Here is a 27,557-nt window from a genome sequence, read left to right as displayed (position 1 = left end):
CTACTCCATAGAGTGTTTCTTTACTTTATCTACTCATGTTTGGTTTATTTATTTGTTTCTATTCTTATTCATGCCCTTTAATATATGCATAGACATCGCAGGGCTGGGAGGAAGAGCATATTAAGAATTTATTCACTAAAAGGAAAAAAATAACAAACCTCTTCAAGGGATGAAGATAGGGTGGGAAGGAATTAATTATAAAGCAAATGCATACTTACATAATCTCCTAATATATATTCATGTCTATGTACATGTTGTTTTCATAAAGAAGGACACTGCTATGAAAAATAGGTTAATGTACCTTTAATTCATCAAGTTCCGGGTACAAGCCGTGCCGCACATGCGCAAAATTGAATGTTGTGGCGGGAACAATCACGACAACAAAACTTTTGGACTGTTGACGCACAGTTTGACTTTATATCTTGAAATCGAAAATGGTTGAAGGGCCGGGATGCACATTAAACGGAGAGAAAATCCGCTTAAAAGTCCAGAAAGGACAGAAAGTAAAAGCGATCAGAGGCAGTCTGACAACATCAGCCGTAAGTAACCTTGTGAGACTGTATGTCACGGTGCAACAAGTTATGTAGTAAATTTGGCGTGTAGGATAGCCACCTAGCTGTTATTAAAGAAGATCAAAGACAGCCTTCGTCTGTGCTTTTTTGCTGCTAACTGGCTTATATCCCTGTACAGAAAAACAGCTCCGAGACAAACGCCTTCCCCTGTTTTTATGGTTGTCAGTACAGCGGAGTGGAAACCCTGGGAAAGGAGCTCTTCATGTACTTTGGTCTACGTGCTTTAAGGTAAGCGGACAACTTTTCTTTTTCTTTTTTTGCTCTCTGTTTGTATAAATGTCTAGACATTTTCTGTCATTATCAACCGACTGTATGTGCACCGGAGTCTGGCGGGATGTCACCAATGAATGCTGCATTCAGTGTTTTTGAAAACTGTGACATCTGGGATTTTCTTTTCAAAGTGAAGCACATTTTTCTGAATAAGCCGATTAGCTTGCTGCTCTTTCATTCAATATTTGAATCATCCCACTGTAAGCAAAATGTGTATAATTTGCAATATGAATCTATTTATATGATCATGCACTACTCTCATAAACAGTTTTGGACATAGCTACTGTGATGTCACCTAAGGTTTCTGAAGATCGTATCAAGAGTGTTTGTGCTGTCACGATCTTGGTGTTTTGAAACCCAATGTGATGCGTGAGTGGGGCGGGTCTGATTGTGAAACCCCACGTTCACTGGCTAACAACTTGTCAATCATAAATCGTTAGCCAAAATACACATAGTGTGACCAAAAGTTACAAAGTAGACTTATTATTAATTAATTAATTAATTTGTTTTAATTTAATATGATCCAAACAGAGCGGCTGAGCCTGTAAACTAAGCAGGAAAGGGTTTACAGTGGTCATATTCTAGATGTCAATAGGACTGGAGTTATTTTTGCAACTACCAGAGCCACCCCCAGGTGGCTATTAAGAAAAACAAGTGCAGGTTTAAGGCACTCCAGCAATGGTTTCATTTTTTTAAACCCAGAAGCTATGTCCATCTTTACCTATCTGAGTTTCTAAAACGAGTCATAAAGTCTACAATTCGAATCGATTCTTAGGAGGCTCGGGTTAACTTACAGCTTTTATAAATACTACAAAAATGTATTTTTTTTTTTTGTGGCAGTAAAAGCTAAGCTATTTTTTCCCTTGTATTAAAGCCAGTTATTGGTTGGTTTATGTGTTTTGTGTTTGTACACAGCACAGTGGGTGGCTGTAGCTCAGGCGGTAGAGCAGGTCATCTATTGATCGGAAGGTTGGTGGTTCGATTCCTGGCTTCCCCTAGTCTGCATGCCAAATATCCTTGGGCAAGATAATAACCCCAAATTGCTCTCCGATGCATCCATCCGAGTATGAATGTGTGCGAATGCTACTTAGAAAGCACTTAGAACAATGTGCTTGTGCGAATGGGTGTGAATGGGTGAATGCACAAGTTGTGTAAAGTGCTTTGAGTGCTCAGAAGAGTAGAAAAGCGCTATATAAGAACCAGTCCATTTACCATTTACAGTGTTCAAATCTTCAGTTGTGTTTTTACCTTTTGCCAATAATGGTGATAAGGAGAAATAATCAATATGGATAATTTTGTTAAGTATGTTTGTATGTATTTATTTATTTAATCAAAAAAACTAGAACCAACTGGTTTTTGGTTACTTAGTGAATTAAATAGAAAAAACATCCAGATTTTCAATCACACCAATGCAAAAAACGACAGTGGTTGCAGTAGTGTAATTTGGAGAGAAAGCAACTACAACAGATATTACTGCATCTACAGGAACATATTCATTCATATAATGCCACCCTAACTGTGCTCATATTATTTTTTTAAATGAAAATGTTATTTTGAATAATCATCATTGGACAGATAGATTCATATCTATGTAAATGAACTAGTGAGCTTTGTTGTGCAAGGCAATGACACCTTGCACAATAAGTTTCCAAGGGTAGAGTTTGCATCCACAAGACCATGATCCTGTGATCGAGTGTTAAATGAATCAAGACATGCTGTCTTTAAATGAAGTTTGCCTTATTTTTCTTTGTCTTCCTTCCTTTCATCCTCTAGAGTTCACTTTGGTATGAATGGATCAATGCGTATAAACCCTGCTGAGAGGAGGGATAGGAAGGACTCCACTCCCGTGCTGGAAATACACCTTACTGACGACACGGTGTGCTTCTTTGACAGCACAGTGGAAATAAGGTAACAGGGACACCAGCCCAGCCTAGATAGATTGAGGTGACAGGAGTTCACCTTGGGCTATGAGTCTCATTGAGTGAGTATGTCCTACATTAGGCTGTGTCTGAAGACAGTGGCCGTTGTTGCATGAAAAACGCAGCCTTTTTGGCTCAGCATTTGTCCCGACCATTGTCTGTAAGGTCCTGTTGTAATGCTCAGCAGTCAGACCCACATTTCTTTTCTTCTGTGTGAAGGTTTCACCTATGTTATTCCATCTCATAACAAACAAACCTTACAGAATATATGAAAGAAACAATTTTGAAAAGTGTAACCTTGAGAGCGCCAGTTGACCCCGTGGTACACTTCCAATAACTGTCGCTATATATTTTCTGCCTTTTTCCATTACTACAACTGTGTATTTGCAGGTTAACAGAGGACTGTGAGCAGAGGGTTAGGGCCATGGAGAGTCTGGACGTATGCTCCTCCAAGTTCAGCTTCTCCCACTCAGAGGAAGCAGTGAGGAGCCAGAGTAGCAGGATGCTTTGCGACGTTCTCCTTGATCAAGCCGTCATGCCGGGAGTCGGCAACATCATTAAAAACGAAGCCCTGTTTGACTCTGGCCTCCACCCAGCCGTGAAGGTATGGAAAAGATGATGGATTGTGTTCAGCAGAGGAATACAAAACTCTCACAGAAAAAAGTTTAAGCCCTTGTATTATTGAGTGATGCATTGCAATGAGGTGGGTAAAATAGGGAAAAGACAAACAAGCACATTGCAGCACAGATATGCCTTTCCCTCTGTGCCTGTTGAAAATGGAAATATTTTTTACTTTCATGAATGTACATGGTCCTTATTGCAACCCGAGCTGGCTTTTCTCAATGATTTATAGCATATATTTATCCTAAAACATGAATAAAATATTTTCTAATCCTGATCTGGAAATGATATCACATGAACTGTGAAGGATTCAATACGTCACATGGCTCTTTGGGAATATTTTTTGGTAGGCAAACTATACAAGAAAGGTGTAATTTTTGAGTGGCCTATTTATTGCAGGTAAAAGAACTTCATAGGATGAATACTTTTATTACTCAAACATTACTAGGGGCTCCAATCTGAAATGAATTTTTGCCCTCCTTAGAAAGTTTTAGATAGGATACGAGAATCTAGCACACTGAAGCAAAACATTAATCTAGGACTTTTGGCCCCTTCTTCTTCTGGGACCACTGAATCTTTATGAGCTTCTCCTCTATTACCAAGCCCCTAGGAGTCCTGAAAGATCAACAAGTACTGCTTTTATACACTGTCTGAGCCAGAGACAGCTTCTTGGTGGCTGGCTATTTTTCCCATTGCATCAATTTAAAACCGTCTTTCTCATTCCCATCTGGTGCTTTATTGTTTATGTGCTTGTAGTATTGATTTTGATTGTGAAGTGCTATTTGTCTCTGTTTTAAAAGGGCTACACAAATAAGGTTTAGTCTCCTTTTTGTGAACTGTAACTAAATGTGCTCTGTCTTTTTTAGGTTCAGCAGCTGACAGATGAACAGATTCACCATTTGGTGAAAATGACTCGTGATTTTACTCTTCTGTTTTACAAGGTTAGGCATAAATCACAAGTTGGTCTTTTGGATCTGAATGGGATCTGCATGGGTTTATGTTGATCTGCGCACATTTAAATTGGCTACCTCATTTAGAGTCACTTGCAAGAATAGATTAACTAAAAATCCTGTTTTGCCAGGAAAGAGGAGCAAAAGCCAAAGCCCCACTACCTAGAGAACAGAAAAAACAAATATTGCTTTCTATACATAACAGAGAAGTGAGGAAAGGTAATCTTTTTCTGTTTTCTTTATCCTCATACTTTTATTTCTTCTTGTGTGCCCTCCTCATCTCTGTCAGTGTCGCAAATCTGGCTCTCCCCTCTACAAACATTACAAAGTCTACAAGCGTTCCCAGTGCGGCCAGTGTTTTCATGTCATCACAGTCTGTCGGCTTGGAGATAACGGAAGGATGACTTACTTCTGCGAGCACTGTCAGAAAGGAGATCCCAGCAGAGTGAACATAAGGTACAAACCCTTGTAGACCTTTATGACTGAGCAGGTATTATTCTTGTACAGGCTGCTCCTTTGAAGGCTGTAAAAATATCCGCCACCAATTATGTTTTAACTAAGATGGAGATTAAAAATGTACCTTGTTTTTTTCTCAGTAGTGCATCCTTCTTATCAGTGATATCCATACAGGGATTAGTACCCATTTACACAAGGGATCACCACAGTGGATTATCTGCCTCCATCTCACCCTATCCCTAGCATCCTCCTCTGTCACACCAAACCTCTTTATGTCTTCCTTCACTACATCCCTGAATCTTATAAGTTGTCTTCCTGTTTTCATCCTGCCTGGCAGCTCCATATTCAATATCCTTTAACAAATATTTTCACTGTCCCTCCTTTACACATGTTCATACGGAGCCCCGCAGGGGACATGGGATGAAAAAAAATTAAGACGGACTTTTGCGAGATCTCGCAAAACTAACTCGGGATCTCGTGAAACTTTTGCGAGATCTCGCAAAACTAACTCGGGATCTCACGAAACTTTTGCGAGATTTCGCAAAACTAACTCGGGATCTCGCAAAACTTTTGCGAGATTTCGCAAAACTAACTCGGGATCTCGCGAAACTTTTGCGAGATCTCGCAAAACTAACTCGGGATCTCGCAAAACTTTTGCGAGATCTCGCAAAAGTTTCATACATCTCCGAAAACGTCGGAGCACTTTTGCAAATATGTGATGTCTTGTAAACCGAGCAGATATCTGACACAACTACATTCACACCTCAAAATATCTTAAAAGTGTATTTTGTGACCCAGAAAGAGTAATATTACAACTAAGTAGCTGCCACCATTGTTGGAATTCAACTTTTCCGAGATCCCGAGTTTGTTTTGCGAGATCTCGCAAAAGTCCGTCTTAAATGTCCCCTGCGGGGCTACGTATGTTCAAACCATCTCAGCCTTGCCTTTCTGGTTTTGTCACCAGTACACTCAACCGGAGCTTTTTCTAAACCTGTCCAGTCTGGTCATCCCCAGTGAAGATCTTCATTGGGATGTGTTTTTATTACCACCTCTCTCCAAATCAGACATAATAGCAAAGCATAGCTTTTTAAATTCTGTTACACATAACTGATTTGCCACTGAAACTCATCTGCATCCACCTGCACTCTCTTCTTCACCTCTATTGCGCATGGCCCATTGTTTTGCACGGTTGACCTCATATATTTAAACTCATTCACCTTCACAATTTCATCTCATTACACATGCATTCTGTCTTGCTTCAAATGACATTCATTTCTCTTCTCTCTAGAGCATACCTCCACCTCTGCAGGTTCTTTTCCACCTGCTCTTTACTCTCGCTACAGATCACAATGTCATCTACGAACATCATAGTCCACAGAGACTCCTGTCTAGCCTCATATGTCAACCTTTCCATCACTATTACAAACAAGAAGTGACTTGGAGATGATCCCTGATGTATTCCCACCCCCCACCGTAAGCCCATCTGTCACTCCCACGGCACACCACACAACTGTCTATCTGCCCTCATACATGTTTGTCACCACCCTCAGATACTTATCTGCTACTCCCGACTACCTCCCTGCACTACCACAGTCCCTCTCTTGACACCCTATGGAATGCTTTAATTCCACAAAGACACCGTGCAACTCTGACACTCTCTGCACTTCAATGGCATCAACACTCTCAAAGCAAACTTTACACCTGTTGTAGTCTTTCTTAGCATGAAGCCTTACTGCTGCTCATTGATTATCACCTCTTACTAACCTAGCTTGAACAACTTATTTTCATATCTTTGTAGAATGGCTTGTCAACTTTATCCCTCTGTAGTTACTACAGCTCTGCACAGTATACTACCTTAATTAATCTGCACATTTCCATCATCTTTACTAACATATAAGATGAACTTAATTCTGTTCTCTGTTCTGTGAGGCTCACCACAACAGTCCCAGTTTTTCTTGCCCACTCCTGCAAAAAGACTTCTAGTCTTATAGAATTCTCTGGGAAAACCTAATTTTAGGACATACTGGGAAAAAGAAATCAATAAAAAATCTTTTATATAAATGTTGGTCATATTATGTTTGAAAATGTAGGATTATCTGTCTTTCGAAAGAGCATCCTCATCGCCTTTTGGAATAACAATCGAAAAACATGGTGTGGCCACTAAAAACTAAATAGCTGCTGAATAGATTTACAACAAAAGGCGCTGGACTAATGAATGGAATAGTAAGCAAACAGTGAAATATACTGAACTACATAAAAAGTTCACAAACAGATAAATGGCTGTCTAAACACATTCGAGTACAGGTGGTTTTGATGAATGGGATACTTGAGTGCGTTGGACAGGTTTTTGGTGGTGCATCGGATGAAAAAGGTTTGGAACTTGGGAGTCTAAGAACTATGAGTGGAAATATTCCAGTGATAGAATAAAGCGACAATTCCTCTTCTGTTACAAAATGTGTACCTTTGCATTTAAAATGCTAACACACTAACTTTTTAAACATATATGGGCAGTAAAGAAACCAACATAGTAAAGCTAGGTGTCATTTTTCAGTCTTTTCATAAAGTTCCAAAGCTCTTTAGATAATATGTTCAAATTTAGAGAGGCCATCTTTGCAGGCAGATGGGCTTGGCAGGGAGTGGGAAGTGTTATGAGGGAAATTAATGCGCATATAAGGCTGTGTTTGCCAGACAGGGCACAGGCTCAACACCTCCTGGGCTGTGTTTGAGCAAAGCTTTGCGAGGGGTTAGAGTCTAAAGCCCTTACAACGCATTACACAGCTGATGAAGCAATCTGTGAGAAGTTTCCTGAAAGCCGCTGCTACTTTGCTCCTCCATGACTGTTGGCGCTGCAGATTTACCCTCTTGTCAAACATAGTCTAGCTTCATGTCAGAGCACTATCATGTGCGCTTGGAGCAATTATATAAAACACATTTCATTCTTGCCTGTTTTCTTCTCTGCTTGAACTGTAATTATTTGCCTAGGTAAAAGTTCCATAGGTGTCTACATGGTTTATATCTTAATAGATTACAACTGCTGTTGTAATTGGGTGACTACATGAACAGAATTGATCAAAATCGTGTTTATTTGTGCAGACAATCCAAAAAAAATATGATAATTTAGGAATTATTTCACTGCTGAAAAGTTACATATATCTAAATAAAGTGACACTTACTTTTGAAAGTATAATATAGCTACGCTGGCATTTTATGGCCAATTATACATGAAATCATAATGCACCTTCATATCAAGTATTAGTCATTTCCATCCCACAAAGTTAAAGGGAAAAAAAAGACTGTCACATATTTATCCAAGAACCTTTTCGAAAAGTCAAACAAAAACCAGGAAACTAGGTACATAAGTATATCATTATCATCATCATTAACATCATTATCTCCCACTCATGACTGATACAGGGGTCTCTTTTGACCTCCCATTATTTCTTAAATAAGAAGCTAATTGAAATCGCTCTTTCAAGCAACCATTTTAGATTTTTATTGTTTCAATAATGTTCATTATGCCATTAAACAAAAGATGCTAGAGTCTCCAGGATACAGGACAATAAAGAAACAAAATGGGCTGATTCTGAATTTCACCTTAAATCTTATAATGACTGAAGGTGACTTTCTGTTTTAAAAAAACAAACTAAAAAAAAGGTTCCCCCATGAGCCATTTCAGTGATAACACATAATGGCTATCATTTGATCCGAAAATCTTTTCTTTATTAAATTAAATGAGCTACACAGTCTAAAAGAACTCATCTTCATACTCATTTCACATTTAACATCATAATGTACAGTGCTTAACACATGTATTAATAAACCCCCCATAATAACCCACATTTAAGAAATCGGTCATGTCAAAATCTCTGAGAAGTCAGAAATTAATCAAGAATAACATTCAACCATTAAAACAGCTTTTTTCTGTTCAGGGATGCAATTAAATAATTGTAATCTAGCATCCTAAACTATAATATTTTCCCCCGCTTTTTAGTAAAACAGTACATTTGAAAATTCATGGATAATGCATTTTTTTTATTTGAAATAAAAATTTCTTTTCATTAAAAATGTTGCACATACATGGCCTAACCATTACAGAAGCATTAAGGGATTACCAATACTGCTAATTTAAAGTAGCTGTAGCATAAATCTTACACTGGGTGGTGATCTAATAAATGTCATAAGCACATCGTATATAGACTATAAAATAGAGGTAGAACTTAACAGAACAGTAGGATATTATCACAATGCTGATACAGTATTATTGCTATTCTTAAGATTTTGGAATATGATGAATGTTGCAATGAATTTTTCAACTGCTAATTGTGTCCCCAAAGTTAAACTGTCAGTATCTGTTTTGGGGTTAACTTGGCATTTACGTATTTCTGACAATATAGCAATTACCAATGACAAATCATTGAAAATGACACATTACACAAAAGAAATTCCCATTTAACAGAAATTTACATTTAACCATTACATTTGCATTCAACAACCTTGCTGTTTTTAACTGAATAATAGCTTAAACAGTAATATCTTCACCAATCTAAGAGGTATTGCAGTCAGTTCAAGTCAGACTGTGACAGGTTTGTTTTTTTACATTTTTTTCGTAGATACAAGGAGGTTATTTTCCTGTTTTTATTGGTGTGACTGGGCCATTATTTTGCTCTGAATTAGGAGGTAGCTTTGTCAAACTAAGTGTGTCCAGTGTTAATGTTTTTTTCAGTTATATAATATATGGCAATGCTATGCTGCATCTATCCCACCCCTATTCTAAACTATATACAACACAATATATTTACTTATTCATTTTTTAACCACTTTAGAGAGCTAATAATTCCAATTATTCTCAACATGTGGAACAATAACAGTAATAATACAAATGTGACTCACATTTAGTAATGTAGTAAATGTGTGTCTGTGGAAACACCACATTTTTGCACAATAAAATTCGCAGCAGCAGCAGTACATTATAATCGTCACCGTTGCCCTGCTTTGTTTATTTAGTAAGCTTCCAGTCCGAAACAGCCTGATTGGTTGGGCCTGCAACAGAACCCGTGATAATGTGGCTAAGAAAGAGGAAGAGGACTGGGCCTGTCAGCTCTGCACACTCATCAACCAGCCAGCAGCAACAGCGTGTGATGCCTGCCTCACTCCAAGACCCAAGGGTAAGTGAAATGTTCTGTCTTCATAGTCACTCAATTGGAGCGAATAAAATGTCTTTGCTAACAAGAGATAAAACAGTAGCTATAGTTTTGCTGTTTAGCTGAATGATATCTTGTACAGTTAGACAGCGATGCTTAACTTTTCAGAAAAAGATGGAAAATGGCAGAGTGACACCGCAGCGAGGCGACGCAGCTTCTCTGTGTGTGTTTGTATGTTGCAGCACGGATAATGAGCATGTCTGTCAGTTGGCCATTTAGTGTCTGCAAGAAATGTCCTTGTAGTGTCACTGTTGCCGCATAAAGCTACAGTTGAAGGGTTTGAGGGTTCGTTTGTATTTTGTATACAGTCCAGTTTTCTTAATTAACAGCTGACTGAACAACTGAAAACTGTTAACCTGAGGTTGTGCTGAGCTTCAAGGACATGGACACGTTGCTGTGATGGCTTCACTGTGTACCCTTAAATTGTTTTCCTTTTTTGTAATATTTTATTTGAATTAAGACTACCGAGTCTTTTTATGTTAATCGTTACTAGAACAAACCCCTTTAGTCCGGTGGTATTAGATAGTAAAATATTTCCCATTTTGGGAGGATGGGAGTGGGATTTGAATTCTTAAGTCCAATATAATCGTCTGAGTTTTAACAAGGTTTAAAGGCTACGTCACATATGTCAGCGTCCATCTGGACTGTTTAAAAGATGCGTGTGAGTAAGTGAGAATAGCGGTGACATTTTGAGGTTGATTTAAATGAATAACAGACACTTTATTTCTCCATGGAAAGCTGACTGAGCACACTCGCTCTTTCAGTAATACCCTGATTTGCATATGTACAGTTATACATTTGCAACGGACCCCTGTGCATATCCTCTGAATCAGTTGGGGGTTAAGGGCTTTGCTCATGGCCACTTTAATGGTAGCTTTTTGAGGGACTGGAGAGTGATATTTATTCACAGTTCCTTGTTAATGACTGTTATGTCAGGCTCCATAGTCCATTACTGAAAACATTTTTAAAGCTTTTGATACGGTGGTTCCTTTTGCATGAGGGCATTTTCAGCACCACATATTCTGTGACATTTCATTTGACTACACAGCACGGCAATATACTGCCCACTGATAAATGATACGGCGAGCTAACCACTTAAAACTAACAACAACCTGCATTTTATGGGTGCAGTCGGTGCATCAGAATGAGCTGCAGCTGCTGAACATGAATTGAGTTTCTCTCTGTGGCTCCATCTCCCCAGTCCACACAGATGACATTAGCGTTGAAGCATCACCCTTCACTGCTGATTTGATTAAATACCCCTGCACTGCCTTCAAGAAACCACAAGAGGAGCTCAAAGTCAACTGGAGGTCTGCATTTGGGACTTCCACCCTTGTTTTCTCCGACTTAAGCAAGAAGGCAAAGCCTGCAAAAGTCCCGCTTTCCCAAGCCGGGAATCATTTGAATTCCTTGGCGGCAGAAGGGGGTTTATATAAATACAGTGTTTGCCAAGGGACAACAAGCCCCAATTATGCCTCTGGTGGCTGGCAGAAGCAAAGAGCCGAGCTGTCCGATGGGGAATCACTGGCCTCCTACAGTCACACATCCAAGAAAATGAGAATTGATCACAGCGCCTTTCCCAGTAACAATGCTCAAAATGGAACCCCAAACTCAAGGTGAGTGAATCTCTTACTTGGATATTCATGGGTAAGTTTTTAATAAGAGAAGTTTTTGCAACTTCAGGGAAATGAGTGAGATTTAAGAAGGGAACCCCCAAAATTTAGTATTTTAATACAACACACACACACACACAGATGGATAAACAGTCATGGCAGGATACTAAACATACACATTTTTTTTTCCCAAACACACATCAAGACAAAATGGTTAGTTTGCTAATTGGTGTTCATGTGACAGCTTTGGCTGTGTTATATTTTCAGTGCATTTCAAACTGATGACACCATCTCTATACTCCTGTCAGTACCCACAAAATGGAAGCGACAAGCCGTGCAACCTCCATTCCTCTCAGTCCCAGTGCCCCTCGCTGTGCATCCCATCGTCGCCCAGCTGTCCTCAGAGTGGTCCACAAGGAGGGGGAGAATAAGGGACGACAGTTCTACTCCTGCTCGCTACCCAGAGACACCAAGTGTAACTTCTTTGAGGTGAAAGTGGAAGGCAGCTTATCTGTTTTCGATTTGCTTCTCTTGTTTTCTTTGCACAGTCTGTTCGCAATCTGTTCACTAAACAGTTAAATAACTGAAATAAAAGTTTACAGCTGTACATCCAAGCTAACCAAACTTTATTTTCACTGTTGCAGTGGGCAGACTTGCACTTCCCTTTTTGTCACCACGGGAAGCGCTGTTTAATGAGGACCGTTCTGAAACTAGGACCCAACAACGGCCGGAATTTTTACACCTGCAGCTTTCAAAAGGGTAAACAGTGTGACTTTTTCCTGTGGGCCGAGAATGGACCAGGGGTTTCCATCCTACCTGGTTGCTAATGTCATATATTGCTCCCAAGTGAAACCCTGAATCCTCAATGTTTACAAAAACAACTTGATACAGAAATGGGGAGGATGACTAGTCACAAGTATCAAATATATCAAATATACCCTTGCTCTATATTCCCGTCCATTTAAGCTTCCGACCTTCAAATCATGGCCAACTTCTTTGTTCGTACCAGCTGTAATAAATCTCTAATAAAGTCTCAGTTTCAAATTATTTGGCATTATGAGTTTACCTTTAATTAAGACATGTAGATAAATCCAAAAATGCAAAACCATCAACAGTTTTATTTAGCAAATAAATCATCATACAATTTGCATGTATAGTATTAATTCTAAAGATATGCATACAGTTAGAAATTATTTAAAAGCAATCAACAGATTTTAGGACTGGTGTGTTCGTCTCCGAGTTTGCTACCATGAAGTGGAACTTGTTTAAGCCGGGGACTTTGTTACAAGCTGCACCTGCAGAGATGAAGAGGAAATTGAAGTACTGCAGGAACACAAACCTTTATAACCCTCCCTCATTAAGACCCCATTTAGTTGTGACATGAAATTCGACTTTTAAATGCATATACTGTCTGACAATGAGAATTCTTATAACCTGTTAACATCTGTTTATCCAGGTGTCTCATTACATTCAGACCTCATTTTCTCTGGTGCCAAAGTAAGAAGCAGGTGGGAACGAAAACATTGTGGATGTAGGGTAAATGGATACATTACTTAAAGATGAAAAGGTTGTCTTATTTGAACAAGAAGAGATGAAGGGTGTGCCGCTTTGGCTGGCACTCTAATTTCAGACTTTGTGGTGGTTGACCTGAGAACAAAATAACTTCTAGGGTAGAACAAATTTTGCTGGAGCTGATGAGTAAAGGTAAAAGAAACAGAAGTGAAGATGGCTTCATTTAACTTTAATGTTGCTGTGATCTAGTTAAACCCTCGTACAAAAGATTGCCTGAACTTCATTAAGGCTATTATTTCTCAGTCCCAGAAAGCATTTGCTTGAAAAGTATGTAAGTACGCTTTTCAGCATACTTAATGTTACTATTTGTTAAATATATTATAGCAGTAAAATATTTTTTTAAAGCCACTGGATTATGGTTACATTTTTCATCTTTAAAATTTTGAATTGTATCTGTTCAGTTCAGGTCTAATTTACAAATTACTGCCTTGTTATCATCTCCCTCTCAAACGTGTTTATGATAAAGTTTTAAGTGAATATTACTTTAAAGAAATATGTATACATTTGTCAGTTTTTGTGCCAGTACTCTGGGCAAGGAACTGTCCAACTCCAACACTCACCATAATGCCCTGTTGTGTTAGCACATATGATAGCTCCAAAGAACTCAGAGTAATGCCTCTTGATTCTGGAAACGGCCGACTTGCAGGCTGCTGAGGGATCCACCCCGGCCCTCATCAACTCCACGGCCAAGTAGCTGTTGGCAGGATTACACGGAGCACACATGAGGCAAACTAACAAGTGCTGTCAGGGCCTCCAACCAAGATCATGACAGTGATGCACTTGAAGTCATAACATGGGATAAAAATAATGCAACAACCCAAATAATTACTTAGTGGGGAAAAAGAAGGATTCCTGCCTCACTCTATGGTATACAAGAACATAATGCACAAAGTGTACAAAAATTAGCATGAGGAGCATTTGTATTAATGCACCATTACTTTTAAATTATTTGCTCCATCCAGACACTGCTGGTGTCATTAACTCCATTAGCCTTAGGTCAATTGTACAAAACAATGAGTGACACACTGCAAATTTCCTATAATTGACCTCGGTGAAAGTATGGGGGGGGTTTAAATGGAAAATTTGCAAGAGCCTTGTTCCTCAGTGAATTATTCTGACAGGACAAGTACAATCCTCCATGTTGTTTTCCAGACTGCATCGCAAGCAAATTAGTTTGTGTAAACACAGAAATATATATATATAGTGCATCCAACATAGGAAATCATCTCATAGTCACTTAAACATTTAGAATTCATGGATAAGCAGTTTAAGAACGATTCCAACACAGAAGGCAACGGTTTCTAAAATGGCCTGGTGCTGCTGCATTTCAACAGCATAGTCCCCGGGCAGAGTTGTAATCAGACATACCAGGTATAAAAACCTGGGCTTTGAAAAGGGCTTTCTTTCACTAGTAACATGGTTCTCTAACCATCCAGCAGTTCTTGGAAGTGAATAATAATCTGATTGAAAACGGGGACCCTTCAGGTTGTGTTGTGGTGTGTTGTGCATGCGTGTAGCTGAATGTTAAGCTGGATTCAGCTCAGTATGTGTGCACGCTAAACTATCCTAGATAAATAAAGCTTTAAAAAAAAAAAAAATAACCCTTCTGAGACAAATATATTCCCACAGCCTGGAAACAAACAGTCGCTTTAGTGAAATCTCACTTCAGCTGTGGAATGTACAAATGACAGTTTTGGGGCAACATAGTCACACCTCCTCTCTTTATAATACTATTTTTGCACTTGCAGCTTGGGGCTCAAGCCCAAAGTTGGCTGTTTAAAATCATCACACGTCCCATATGTCGATATTCTCTTTGAAAAAATAAATCTGTCAAGGAAAAAGCCACCCAACAGTCCTTTTATGTCAATGGTAGCTGGGAAAAAAAGTCACAAAGAAGTTTCAAACCACGCAAGATGTCCTAAAGAATTATAAGTACAACAATAGAGTAACTTCACATTGTTTTCTGGAATAAATATAACACCTATTTTGATTTACTAAAATAATCTATAGAGTAAAAGTAAATCCCTTCCCACCCCCTTAGTTACACTTAAGAATAAACCCCTCTAACATGAGTTATGTTGCTAAGTAGATTCTTTTTTTCCCTGACACAAAAGACAAAAAGCTTATTTATTATTTATTTAATAATAAAATGGTTGAGGTACCTTGGTAGAAAGCGCATCATGACATCTCCATCTCCAGTGGCAGCAGCACCACCAGCTAAGCTGTCTACGTAGGCACCTGCCCCCACTATAGGAGAGTCCCCAACACGACTGCAGGACAGGAAACATGAGCATGTAAACACAGTAGAGTGCCTCATAAAAAGTACACGAAAAAAATATGCATCTGGATCTAACCCTGAGCTACAACCCTGTATGTAAACTTACATACGGATAAAAAAAAACAACATTATAATGTACATACCCTGGAACCTTGTGAGTTAATCCATTGGTTGATGTACCAGCAGCCGCATGGCCATCACGATCAAGAGTGATCATCCCTGGTGCAAAAAAATAATTGATTCTGAAACACCAGCCACCTCTTCATAGGTTTTTTTTTTTTTAAAAAAAAAAGGGGGGGGGGGGGGGGGGGGTAGACAAAGTAATTACAAGCTCCCGTGTGAGCTAGTGTCGACACTGATTAAATTTTTCGAACACACCATGAAATATCCCAGTAGTTCCAAGCACACTGATCAGTAATATATAACTCCAGCTCCAACCCATTAAACTGGGAATTCATGTAGAAGCAATAAGGAATATTTATTTTTGAGTAGTATTTTTGGACAGTGATACAAATTCAAACTCTAAAAACTCTACAGAAAGCCTTCTTTATGTGGCCCATTATACAACTAAACATATTTTCATACCTGTCTGGTTTCAATGAGGTAGTTAAATACTAAATTATAAAACGCCTAAGGAAAGCTGACTGTGTCAGCTGGTAAAAACCTACCAATGGTGTCATGGGCATGGATATTAGCATGCCGTGCCCTCTTGCTCTGTTTCCACGTTGTCTTCGGCCTGTATGGTCCACAGGATTTGGAAGGATCTGGACTGACATTCTTTCAACAGAAGAGAAAACTGCATCACTGTTTGCATAATGCTATTATCCCGAGACTCAATTACTGTAATGGCACACAAGCTAGACATGCTGATCTGCGAGCACTCTGATTTGCCATGATTTAATTACATAAAACCATCAGCGCTATTGTCACCAAGTGGTTTGGTATTTAATAACATACAGTAGGGAGTCTTCCCTGTCTTTCAGTAGTCAAACATGTCACGGTGAGACACAGACAACCTTTTGGACCACCTCAATCTTCTGGATAGTGTGTCAGCACAGAGAACAAGCTGTGGATATCTGTCAGAGCATGGGGGTAGTTTAAGAAAGGGCTCCCTGCCTCTAACTCAAGGAGTCTTGTCTGCTGATATGAGTGAGTCAACTGACTGTATAGAGTGGTGTGAAAAGTTCAGTCTGCTCCTTTGAAGTTACAGGTAAGTGGAATCCCTTTGAGTTGGGTGAACAGCTGTAAAACCTGTGACTTTTGAAAACCCCTAACAACATTTGTGCTTTGGGTGCAGTTTAAATTTACACGTGGACTAAAAAGGTCTTTTAATACAGAATGTTTAACAGAAGCAACTTTACTTCTTTACACTTTGTTCATCATGCCAAAGCTCGAATGTGTTCTCAAATTACCTGTGCATTAGTAACAAAGCAAAGTGTGCTATATTCTATTCCAATAAGGTGAATTTAAAACATCCACGGACCCTTTAGGGTAAGAGCAAGTGATCAGTGTTATCTATTCCTCCACTACTGTGAAGATGAACTTTGAACAGGCACTTCTTGTACTGGGCTGTATAGCTAGTTTAAATTTAATCAGTTGAGCACTGGATACTCTGTAGACCGATAACAACTGATTTAGTTTGGAGATTTGGGGAAGTTATTGGCGAAATTAACAGGAGCATTCTATAGAAAAGCAACAACCCACTGCTGTAGGGCATCACCTCTACCACAAAGGCTGGCTCTTTTATGAGCTACTTTAGTATGCTTGTCAATTGTCCTGTTTAATATCAATCTTTTAGAAGCAGCACGCCTGTAGCCAACACAAGTGAGAAAAACACACAGCCTAAAACACACACACACACACACCTTTCGATAATTAGGTTGGCAGTTGCCCTTCAGCCACTCTGAGAAAATATTCACAGATTTGTTGGTAGTCAAGTCTTCTGCGATGAAGCCCATGTTTTCAGCAAACACTGAAGCTATAAAGAGAGAAGTAATACTTTCAGGTCAAGTTAGACATTCTGGACCACTCTGACCTTGGGTTATAACAAAAAACAAAGGGTCACAAACAAAGGAGGGACTTGAGGCAATTCCATCTCATTTAAACTTGTCGCCTTGGTTTTTGAAGGTGGACAAGAGGCCATGTTCTGAATACAAGTGACTAGGGATGGGTACCGGTATCTGGTGCCATGATGGCACCGGTTCTGTCATAAACGGTAGTAACCAGACCGAAAAGCAGCGCATATTTCGGTGCTTTTTTTTTCCTGAGCTGTGATACACTTTAGATTCTAGCCAATCATTTTACGTTTCCAAGGATAGTAGGCGGGTCCAGGTACGTACGTTCTTTTAGAGCAGAGCTACAGATTAAAAATGCCCAAGGCGAAGCGGTCAAAAGTCTGGCTGTACTTCACAGCAAAATATGCAAACTCAGCAGCCTGCAACAAGTGCTTTAAGCTGATACTGTGGAAAGGAGGTAACACCTCAAATCTGATGAAACACCTGGCGATGCATAGCGTTTTTGTTAAAAGCCGAGAAATGCGCCGTATTTGATAGTTTGCTGCGAGACCTCACACCAAGCGCATCTACTGCGGGTGTGGTGGCTGTTATCGGACCCGGAGTTAGCAACATCCCCCAAAAACCCGAAGAGTAGAGTCCTGGCCCCTAGCCCTGCCAGTGTAGCAGAAATGATGACGGATGATGATGCAGCAGCAGCCGTTCTTCTCTGCGTGAGTAGCTTAATGTTGTTCGTGTGTAATTTACGTTGAGTAGGCTAACCACGTTATTACATTAATGCATGTAAGGTGAACTAGCAAACATCATCATAGTTACATGCGGCTGTCTTCTTGTTTGATGGCAGATACTCCCTTCACCCTGGACAAAAAGGCTAAAATGACCAAAGAAAAAGTGGAAAACAGTTAAACATGAGAGGTTTTTGGACAAAGTTTGTGTTTTTTTCCATTGTTTAAGCTGCTTCCAGCCAAGAATGATACCATATATCCCCTATAGCTGCAGAAAAGGCTAACATTGTTATCTTTTTACAAAAAAAAAAAAAAACAGCTGAACATGAGAGGTTTTTGGACCAATTTTGTGTTCTCCATTCTTTGAGCACCGTTTAAGCACCAGCACCGTTTCAAAAGTACCGGTTTGGCACCGGTATCGGATAAAACCTAAACGATACCCATCCCTACAAGTGACCTTACTACTTCCTGAAGAATAAAGGTTCAATAAGGATTCGCTGGATTGTTAGGATTTCTTGACATATGGGCTATGTTATTTGATTTAAAAAATACTTTACATTGGGGAAGAAAAAAGATTCAATACTGGCCTTCAGATTCCTTTAAATGACTTGCATACCAGTGTGCAGTTCTCACAATGTGCTAATTTAGTGGAAAAGGAAAAATAAAAACTCTCTTGTGGTTTGGAATTCTCTTTATGCTCAAGACTTATAACTGCAGGTCACGAGGTCTACAGATTAAAGAATAAACCGTGTCTGAAATTCTTTGGCTCTAATAAATCTGTATGATATTGAACAAATTACAAGAATGTGAAAGCAATTCCTGCCGACGTAAACCATAATAATACCTGATTCTCCCACTAGCAATGTGTGTTCAGTGTGCTCCATCACAGCTCTTGCAACTCCAATGGCATTCTTGATTCTTCTCAGGTCTGCAACTGCTCCCACCTCCATTGTATCACTGCTCACGGAGAATCCGCAGAAAATAAACATCATTTCTGGTTTACTGGGCACAAACAGTATCTGCAAGTCATATATATCAGTCATAAACTAGTGTTAGGAACGAGTGCACGCAACAATAGGTGCATGCATCACACACTGCCCTCACACCGCTAACCCCCTGTACCCCTCATAAATAGTTGCCCAGAGATGAACACAATGTTTTTCAGCAGTAAGGGAGTGTATGCACTGACACACCTGGCTTACTTAGCTGTGACTGTAACACACCATTCTTCAGCTAAATCCAACTAGAGAAATGCCTGGAATTCTCTGTTTTCTCTGAGAGTGTGAGAAAATGGAAGCTAATTTTTAAGGTCTGCCCTTTGCGGTGGTAGTGTAATAGGCTACATTATACTGAAATGTGTTTCTAATATTTATCAAAAGAAACTAAAGCCTCTAGAATCTCCACAGAGCTAACTCCTCCCTGACACAGTATCAAAAATTCAACAATTTCGCAGAGCTGATATTTATTGCCAGACTGGTCTGCTGGATTACATTAAATTTTATGGTTTAGATTCCAGCACTCAGAGGCTACAATACATCTGCTGGTGATACCTACTGGATTTCGTATGCAGCTATATTGGATTGTGTGGAGGAGACTATCCTATCCTCGCAATGTATTCATGACTTTGTAGCCAAAAAAATGTCAATTTCCCTGCAAAATAAAAGAAGCACTGTTCCACAGAGAAATAACAAACAGCTTGCCGTTTGGTTTTGTTGCGAGATTACATTTGCGTCGCATAAAAACTTCTGAGTGGGTAAATGTAATATTTTAGGACATAATAATTGTTAAATGTTCAGATCCTACTGAGACTGTTTTATTGAAGAACAAGTTACAGGAAAGAACCAGTTAAAAGATTTAAAAATATATATATATATATATATATATATATATATATATAATATGCTGAAAACTGTAGGAGCTTAATTAGCATGGTCAAGATCTAAGAAACTCTCTTTTAAATATATGTAATTTCTGGTTTTAAAAAATGCAATCAATCCTATACTCATTTAGGCTCAGGCGTTCATTACATACTATTAAATCATAAGATTTGGGGGGGAAAGCTAGACAAATAGGAGCTAGAGAAAAACGTAACAGTTTTTAACTGCATTATCAATCTTTATTGCTTAACTATGCTGTTATAGAAGTGGCTTTTTCTTTACCCCATGTTAGATTTTTACTAATAATAAAAGCGCAGGACATGTCCATGGTTTACCCATTCATGATCAATGCATCCAGCGTGGTCTCCCCAGACTCATCTGGGCTCCCGCCATAGCCTACACTGCCATCACACTGCTCCATTTCACAGCGGGCACAGCCTCTCTCCACTGCATCCAACACTGAGCCACCAGACTGCAGGGCACTCCATGCTGCAGACACAATGAATCAATCAGCATGCAATATACTGTACAATGAAACAAATGCTGTCCCCATGACAGGAAGCCTCTGCCAGTCACATTGTGCAGTGGTAGGATGGAATCCCTCTGTCTAGCAAATCTGTTTGACAGAATTTTGACAAAGACACTGCTGACAAAGCCTTGAGAGTTATCTTGTACATTTGGTAGTCAACCAGTGTAGCATTTGGCTGCAAAATTTAACTGAAACACTTGTCAAACAAGTGTTTTGTTTGGTTATCTTTTGTTGTCGGGTATAGAACTGAATTGATGGCATCTGCTTGTCAAATTTAAAAATCTATGAGCTAAAGTTTGTCTTAGATGACCAGTACAAAACAGAGGTATTAAACAGAAAACACACTAGCATTTGGTCACTGATCCCCCAAGTGCCCATGGGGGATCAAAATACCAACTGGTAGCCTGCCACCAGCTTGCTTCTAAATTCATTGTGTTCAGCACCACACATATTCTCCCTCTTATCATTTATGACTTATCTCTCTTGAAATTCTATTCTCAAGTTAGTGCTCTTGTCTTGAGATATAATTCTTTTTTTTCTTCATATCAAACTCTGCATTACATCCTTTTCTTTTAGAAAACGCTGCTGAATGGAAGAGATTAGCCTGCTATTGTCATCTGCTTCTGTAAGCCCCCAAAGGAAAAGAGGCCTGCATGGGCGGATCAATAGCCGTGGCTCACAGACTACACCTTTAAATATCTCGCCGCAAAACAGATAGCTGGGTACATTTTTCATTTTCATATCCTCCTTGGGGAAAAGAGGTGATATGCATCTGATAAATGAAAGGGCACCCATCTATCAAATAGTGAGATTTTTAGTTAACTTTAATCATCTACAGGTCTGAGCTGTTGCTCAAAATATTTTGAATACCATTTCTATCATTTTTCATTTTGAGCTGTGCACCTGGTGAAAATCCACTTGACGGATAAGTCCCGAGCAATGCTGAAATATTTTCAGTTTCAATTTGAACATGTCCAATGTATCATCCAGAAGGAAATCAAATTGAGTATGGGCAGACGTGGCAATGGCAGCTAAGAAGCCTAGCGGGTTCTGTCCATTTCGCAGTCCCATCTAAGCCGCTGATGGCCTTACATACTGTATGGATAAGCTCCATGTGAGCCACATGAATACAGCAAACAAACACAAAAAATAGTTCTCCTCTTGGAGAATTTTGTATGCATTTTCTTGCATTATGATGCAACAAAATCATAATGAACACAATGATTCTTGCAAGCGATGACCAATATGTATCCATAGAAAAGCCTACAGTCCTACAGAGCAACATCAAACAGCAAACCTTTGCATTTGAGAACCAATGGCTGTGATTGTCACCAAGTACCACGATGCCTGCTAATTAATACAACATGACTCTACTGACTTTAACAATAAAGTCTGCAGCTAAATAGAATTATAGACAGTTATTTTTATTTATAATTATATGTGTCATTTCTGAAAACCAAACTAATACTCTGTGAAAACTGTCATATTAAACTCAACAGGAGTGCAGCTGCTAAATCCAATTTTTCCTTCTATTCTGAGGATCATGAATTACCTTATGTTTTGTTTGTTTATTTTTATTTTTTTGTCTGCAAACCTACATAGCTGTAACTTCAGTGAAATATTGCACTAAAACCCACAAACTCTCTCTCTCTCTTTCTGTCTGTTTGCTCACAAACTTTTCCTTACGTAATCAGGAGTTGAGCAACCAAAACTGGTGCACAAGTACATCTTGTATCCCTGAAGGTTCCAATCGATAATAGATATTATGCATCATGTCGCTTTGCAACCACGTACTAATGGGCTATTTTATATTATTTAAATTTCAGGACAAGATCTGATTTACTAAATATTGAATATTTCCAAAGAGTGATGTTTTCACTATCAATATAGCATTACATCATTTGACACATTAACTTATGAAGTTAAGTTTACTGTGTTAAGGAACTTGCAAGTATGGCAATATGAACTGAATGGGGTTGGCAGCTGGCTAATGAGTGTAGTAGTAGGCTTATTTTTATCTAATTATTTATTTTTTAAATAATTAGACAGTTGACGTGGCCCCTTAATCATACATAGATATGAACACATTTAGCCGTAGATTAATATTTAATAGCTCATATTTATCATCTGTTATTCATATAAACACCATCGACCCACCTTACCTTTTCTTACTTTTCTCAACATGATTAAGTATATCAGTTTGCCAACAGTATAACAGACCAAACAATACAACAGCATGGGTATACACTAGTATGTAAATTATACGTTAGGACACTTACAAGTTGGATCTCAATTTGAAAGCGGAAGTATAATACAGAGCGCAACAGTGGTATAAATTCAGTGGGCTGCAAAACCCCACGTGACAAATCGCCCACTGATTGTTAAAGCTCAGCCAGAAAAAAAATCGATCAGTATATATATATTTTTTTATTATTATTTTGGTGTGTGCGTGTGTGTGGATTCTGTTTAACTGCAATTTTAGACCACAGTGTCACGTGACTGGGCTCCAGTCTGAATGAATCTTTCTTTTTTTTTGTCTAACACAATTCATAGTCGTGTAACAGATTGGCCTACCTGCAGCCGCTGCATTCTTGAATGGCCAAGTATTGATCACAAGTGGTAACGATGCATGTCCAAGCGTTAAAAGCGACGTCAAAGCGCAAATCAGTAGAGATGTAAACATTTTGTCCTGTCGATGCATGGATATTACTACAACACTTTTATCACTTCATTGCTATATTCGCGCGGTTACCATCTACAGCCCCATAAGACGTTAGAAAAACAAACACACAAGAGCTGCTTGAAAAACACAACTCGTGTGTTTAATTAATCGCGCATTTAAACTTCCTTGTTGGGTCACATGCTGAGTGGGTGGGTTTTTTTCCATTAAAGGAACAGTCACGAAAAGCTCACGTGAACTGTGATATCTTATGAATAATTTTATTTTTTGTCTTTTTTTATTTAAATACTTCGAAGGGGGACAAATATTAACTATAGAAGTAATATTGGCTTGAAACATGAAAGAGAACTTGTAAACCTCTTTTGCCACAGCTTTCGCTTGTTAGAAAAACCAGCGTATAGGAAATAGTTTGGAAAGTACTGTTGTAAATTTTCAGTTTTCTAATATTTAACAAGCTAATGTGCTGCTTACTAGCACAATATTGATTCAGACTGACTAACCTTGTACGTGAGGAAAGCGAATGCCTGCTATCGTGCTAATTTGCTAGACTAATAACATCCTGACCTTTTTATTGGCTCTACTCATTACTTGCACCAGTGCGTTCAGACTTGACCGCTTGAAGAGTGTGTCTAAGTATTTGTTGCTTGTGCTTTCAGCCATTGTTGTTGCTTGTGTTAGAAGGTTTAATCTCAGGACAGTCTGTTTGTGCTTGGCAAATTTCAGCAAGCTAACAAAGCTGCCCCATAGAGCTCCCCTTGTTGCTGGCTATTTTCTCAGGCCATTTTCAGCTTTGCCTGCTGTGTTGCCGCAGTTATCTTGACAAATATTCAGTTTGTTAGACGTAGGGTATACAATATACATTTGTTGCAGGACTTCTATGGTTGTCTCTCAGTTTGCTCATTGTTGGTGTTAGATAGCCTTCTGTTATCTCTATCAAGCTGCTGCATCTGCCCATGTACAGTTTTTTCCACACATGCAGAAAAGATGTCTCTTGGGGTTCAATTTGATGCTCGTTGCCATCATACTATTGATCTCAGTATTATACCCTAAAAAACTAACAAGATTGTGTGGCTGAAGATATGCACTCTGGTGACACTTTCATTGCAGGCTCTGCTCTCATTACACCTCTCCTGTCAGGAGAGGAAATAACTGAAGTTATACAAAATACGAAGCTGTACACACTAAGTATTACAACATAAAATGCCAACGACATCAAGTCAGCTCAACTACAAGACTAATAAAAATGTCCAGAAAATGTCCAGACCTTTTTTTTTTACAGTCTTGCTATTGTTGTAGACCTGTAATTACAAATAGATAAAAATGAGAGATGTGAGAACCTCCAGGACCATCAGCCATATCAACAGCACACTATCAATAACTTTTTTTCATGGGGCTGAAGCTTATCTCAGCTGTCATCTGTCCTAGGGTGAGAGGAGGGGTACATCCTGAAAGGGTTGCAAATTGCAGAGCTGACACAGAGAGACAGACAAGCATTCATGCTCACATTCTGACCTACTGCCAATTTTGAATCACTAATTAACCTAAAATGCTTGTCTTTGCACTGTTGGAGGAAGTGGGAGTACCTGGAGAGAACGCACATAACCTGGGGAGAAAGCTGAGAGCTGGCTGGTGAATTCGAATCTAGGACGTTCTTGCTTTGAGGCATATCATTATGGTGTTACAAAGTTAATCATATATGTACTTGACTCACCCTGTGGGCAGTCTTTGTTTGTCCTTCAAGCTCAGGAACTTGAGGGTCCTATGCAGCAACGTATCTGTTTCTAGAACTGCCCTCATCTGGACAGAGATCAAAGATGTCATTTCTGAAATCTGCTGGAGCCATTGGTCCAGTTTGGGGGTCACATACCCAAGTGTTACAGTTACTACAGGGACCACTGTTGCCTTTACCTTCCACATCTTCTGTTGCTCTTCTCTCAGTCCTTGGTATTTCTCAAGCTTTCATCCTGATGTTGTTGTTATCACTTGATGTACCTACATCTACCACTATGACCTTTTTTCTCTGCTTGTCCACCATTAGCGGGGCGATCGTGGCTCAAGAATTGGCAGTTCATCTTGTAATCGGAAGGTTGCCGGTTCGAGCCCCGGCTCGGACAGTCTCGGTCGTTGTGTCCTTGGGCAAGACACTTCACCTACTGCCTACTGGTGTTGGCCAGAGGGGCCAATGGCGCGATATGGCAGCCTCACTCTGTCAGTCTGCCCAAGGGCAGCTGTGGCTACAACTGTAGCTGCCTCCACCAGTGTGTGAATGTGAGAGTGAATAAATAGTGGAATTGTAAAGTGCTTTGGGGGTCTCAAAAAGCACTATATAAATGCAATCCATTATTAGTAGTAGTAGTAGTATATAATTGGTTAGCGATCACAAATTTATCCACCTTTATCTGGAAGTGCCACAGGATTTAGCTTCATCATTCATGATTGTATCCCATTTTGACCTTGGGTCTCCAGGCCATACTTGGCAGAGATGCTCCTGTTTACTATGCCAGACGTTATGGCATCCCATGTATGGCTTGCCTGGTACCATCAGGTACCTCAGGCACATCTCTACACAGCCTGCATATGGGGTCTTGAATGGTGTGATGGACCCCAACCTCTGTTGATCTTGTACTTAGATCTTGTTCCTGTGCTGCCATGATTAGTGCCTCTGTGCTTTATTTCAGCCTAGTTATATATTCTCTAGTGCAGACACATAAAAAAGAGGTGACTTCCTTTATTAGTTATAAGAACACTGAAAAGTTCCTGCTGTCTGAATATAAAGTGACTACACGGGAACTACTTTATGGGTATATTGGATTCGGGAACTCGGAACTTGCCAAACAACATTTTAAGGAGCATGTACAAAAATGAGGATGACAAAAGATAATATGGTTAAAAAGTCCAGCAAGATCCTCCAGCAATAGGCACTGCTCATCAGCTGAATAATAATACTATCGTGAAACATGGTGGTGACAGCCTAATTCAATGGAGCTGATTCAGTGGAGACAGGGAGACTCATCAGAACAGGTGGAGGGATTCAGAAAAAGACCTTTAGTGGCCGAGTACTCCCAGACTCATATCATATAGAACATTCTGTCGGGAGTCCCAGAGATGCCAGTTCATGGATGTATCCGGTCCACTCTAACAGAGCTTGAAAGGATCAGCCTGAAAGAATAGATAAACTCCCCAAATCCAGGTGTGGAAAGACTTTCCAAAGGATACTCAAACCTTCTCCTTCCAAAAGGGGTGCTGACAAAGTACTGAACTTTGAAACAAAAAAATAAATAGATTAAAAAAGAATAATAATTTTCCAAAAAAATCTAAAAGACACACAAAAAACTGCAATGGGTTATATCCATTTGTCACTTTAAAGTGAATGTTACAGCAAAGGTTTTCTGAGTGATCACTTTTATCATATGATAAAGCATTATCATTTTAATGTGACCCCTGTCTAAGTGTCCTAGGGAACTGGGGATACTGAATGATTCAATGACTATGCAAATCATATGAATTACATGTTGTGGACTTTATGGTGAGAGCTTTGGAGTTCTGGACATTTTTAGAATCAGTGCTAGCATTTATAATAGCTCTACTGGTAGCATCTAATCACCCAAAACTTAACTAAGACACCTAGCATAACCTAGTTTCTTTCAATCAATTTGCCAACCTTGTTTGTATTTTCACTTTGATGCATGTATGTTTGATTTAAGTATGGACTGATGGGAAAAATAGGCATTCTATGAATGTAAAATTAAATCAAGACCAAAACAGTGGGCATAAAACATCAACGTGTGAAGACTTCAGAATCCACTGTAGCTGTTTTGCGGTTCAGAGGTTGGATGCTTCAAAGCATGTACTCGGTCTTTCAGACATGAAATCCACTCTAAGCCTGCACTTTTTTTTACTTTTTTTTCCCAAAACAAAATAATAATAATAATGAATTGGATTTATACAGTGCTTTTCAAGGCACCCAAAGCGCTTTACAATACCACTATTCATTCACACACTGGTGGAGGCAAGCTACAGTTGTAGCCACAGCTGCCCTGGGGCAGACTGACCGAAGCGAGGCTGCCATATCGCGCCATCGGCCCCTCTGGCCAACACCAGTAGGCGGTAGGGTAAAGTGTCTTGCCCAAGGACACAACGACCAGGACATTCACCCAATCCCTAAAAAAATAAACAAATATCTAATTGTTGAGAAAAGCATTTACTGTTCTTCCACAGTCAAAGTCGTGCCTCGCTGTTAGTGTTTTTGATTTTGCCTAAGATCTTGCTAGAACATAAACAT

General features: G+C 39.3%; 2 protein-coding genes across 3 annotated transcripts; one reads left to right on the top strand and one right to left on the bottom strand.

The window, feature by feature from the left end:
- The first annotated feature begins 364 nt into the window (after nt 1–364).
- neil3 (nei-like DNA glycosylase 3) lies at nt 365–12,658 on the top strand. The gene is made up of 10 exons (XM_006798851.3): nt 365–539; nt 691–800; nt 2,616–2,750; nt 3,152–3,365; nt 4,249–4,323; nt 4,622–4,788; nt 9,793–9,953; nt 11,191–11,605; nt 11,911–12,091; nt 12,247–12,658. Exons 1-10 carry the CDS (start codon nt 435–437, stop codon nt 12,427–12,429), a joined length of 1,746 nt encoding a protein of 581 aa, XP_006798914.2. The 5' UTR covers nt 365–434; the 3' UTR covers nt 12,430–12,658.
- Nucleotides 12,659–12,700: 42 nt separating this feature from the next.
- Nucleotides 12,701–23,445, bottom strand: aga (aspartylglucosaminidase). 2 transcript variants are annotated; one of them, XM_006798854.3, is made up of 9 exons: nt 23,170–23,445; nt 20,402–20,555; nt 19,034–19,146; nt 17,318–17,430; nt 16,121–16,229; nt 15,596–15,671; nt 15,337–15,444; nt 13,735–13,868; nt 12,701–12,897 (listed from the first exon to the last, which is right to left on the bottom strand). In XM_006798854.3, the coding sequence occupies exons 1-9, from the start codon at nt 23,294–23,296 to the stop codon at nt 12,797–12,799; spliced, it is 1,035 nt and encodes a 344-aa protein (XP_006798917.2). In that variant the 5' UTR covers nt 23,297–23,445; the 3' UTR covers nt 12,701–12,796. The 2 variants fall into 2 exon arrangements, with proteins under 2 accessions (XP_006798917.2, XP_035767069.2); XM_035911176.2 differs by having other exon boundaries at nt 12,701–12,891.
- Between the last annotated feature and the right edge of the window lie 4,112 nt (nt 23,446–27,557).

The sequence above is a fragment of the Neolamprologus brichardi genome, chromosome 2 (genome assembly GCF_056152115.1).
Source record: "Neolamprologus brichardi isolate AB-2024 chromosome 2, ASM5615211v1, whole genome shotgun sequence".
NCBI classification, from domain to species: Eukaryota; Metazoa; Chordata; class Actinopteri; order Cichliformes; family Cichlidae; genus Neolamprologus; species Neolamprologus brichardi.
Note: the sequence above shows the minus strand (reverse complement) of the source record. Positions and strands in the feature narration are given on the sequence as shown.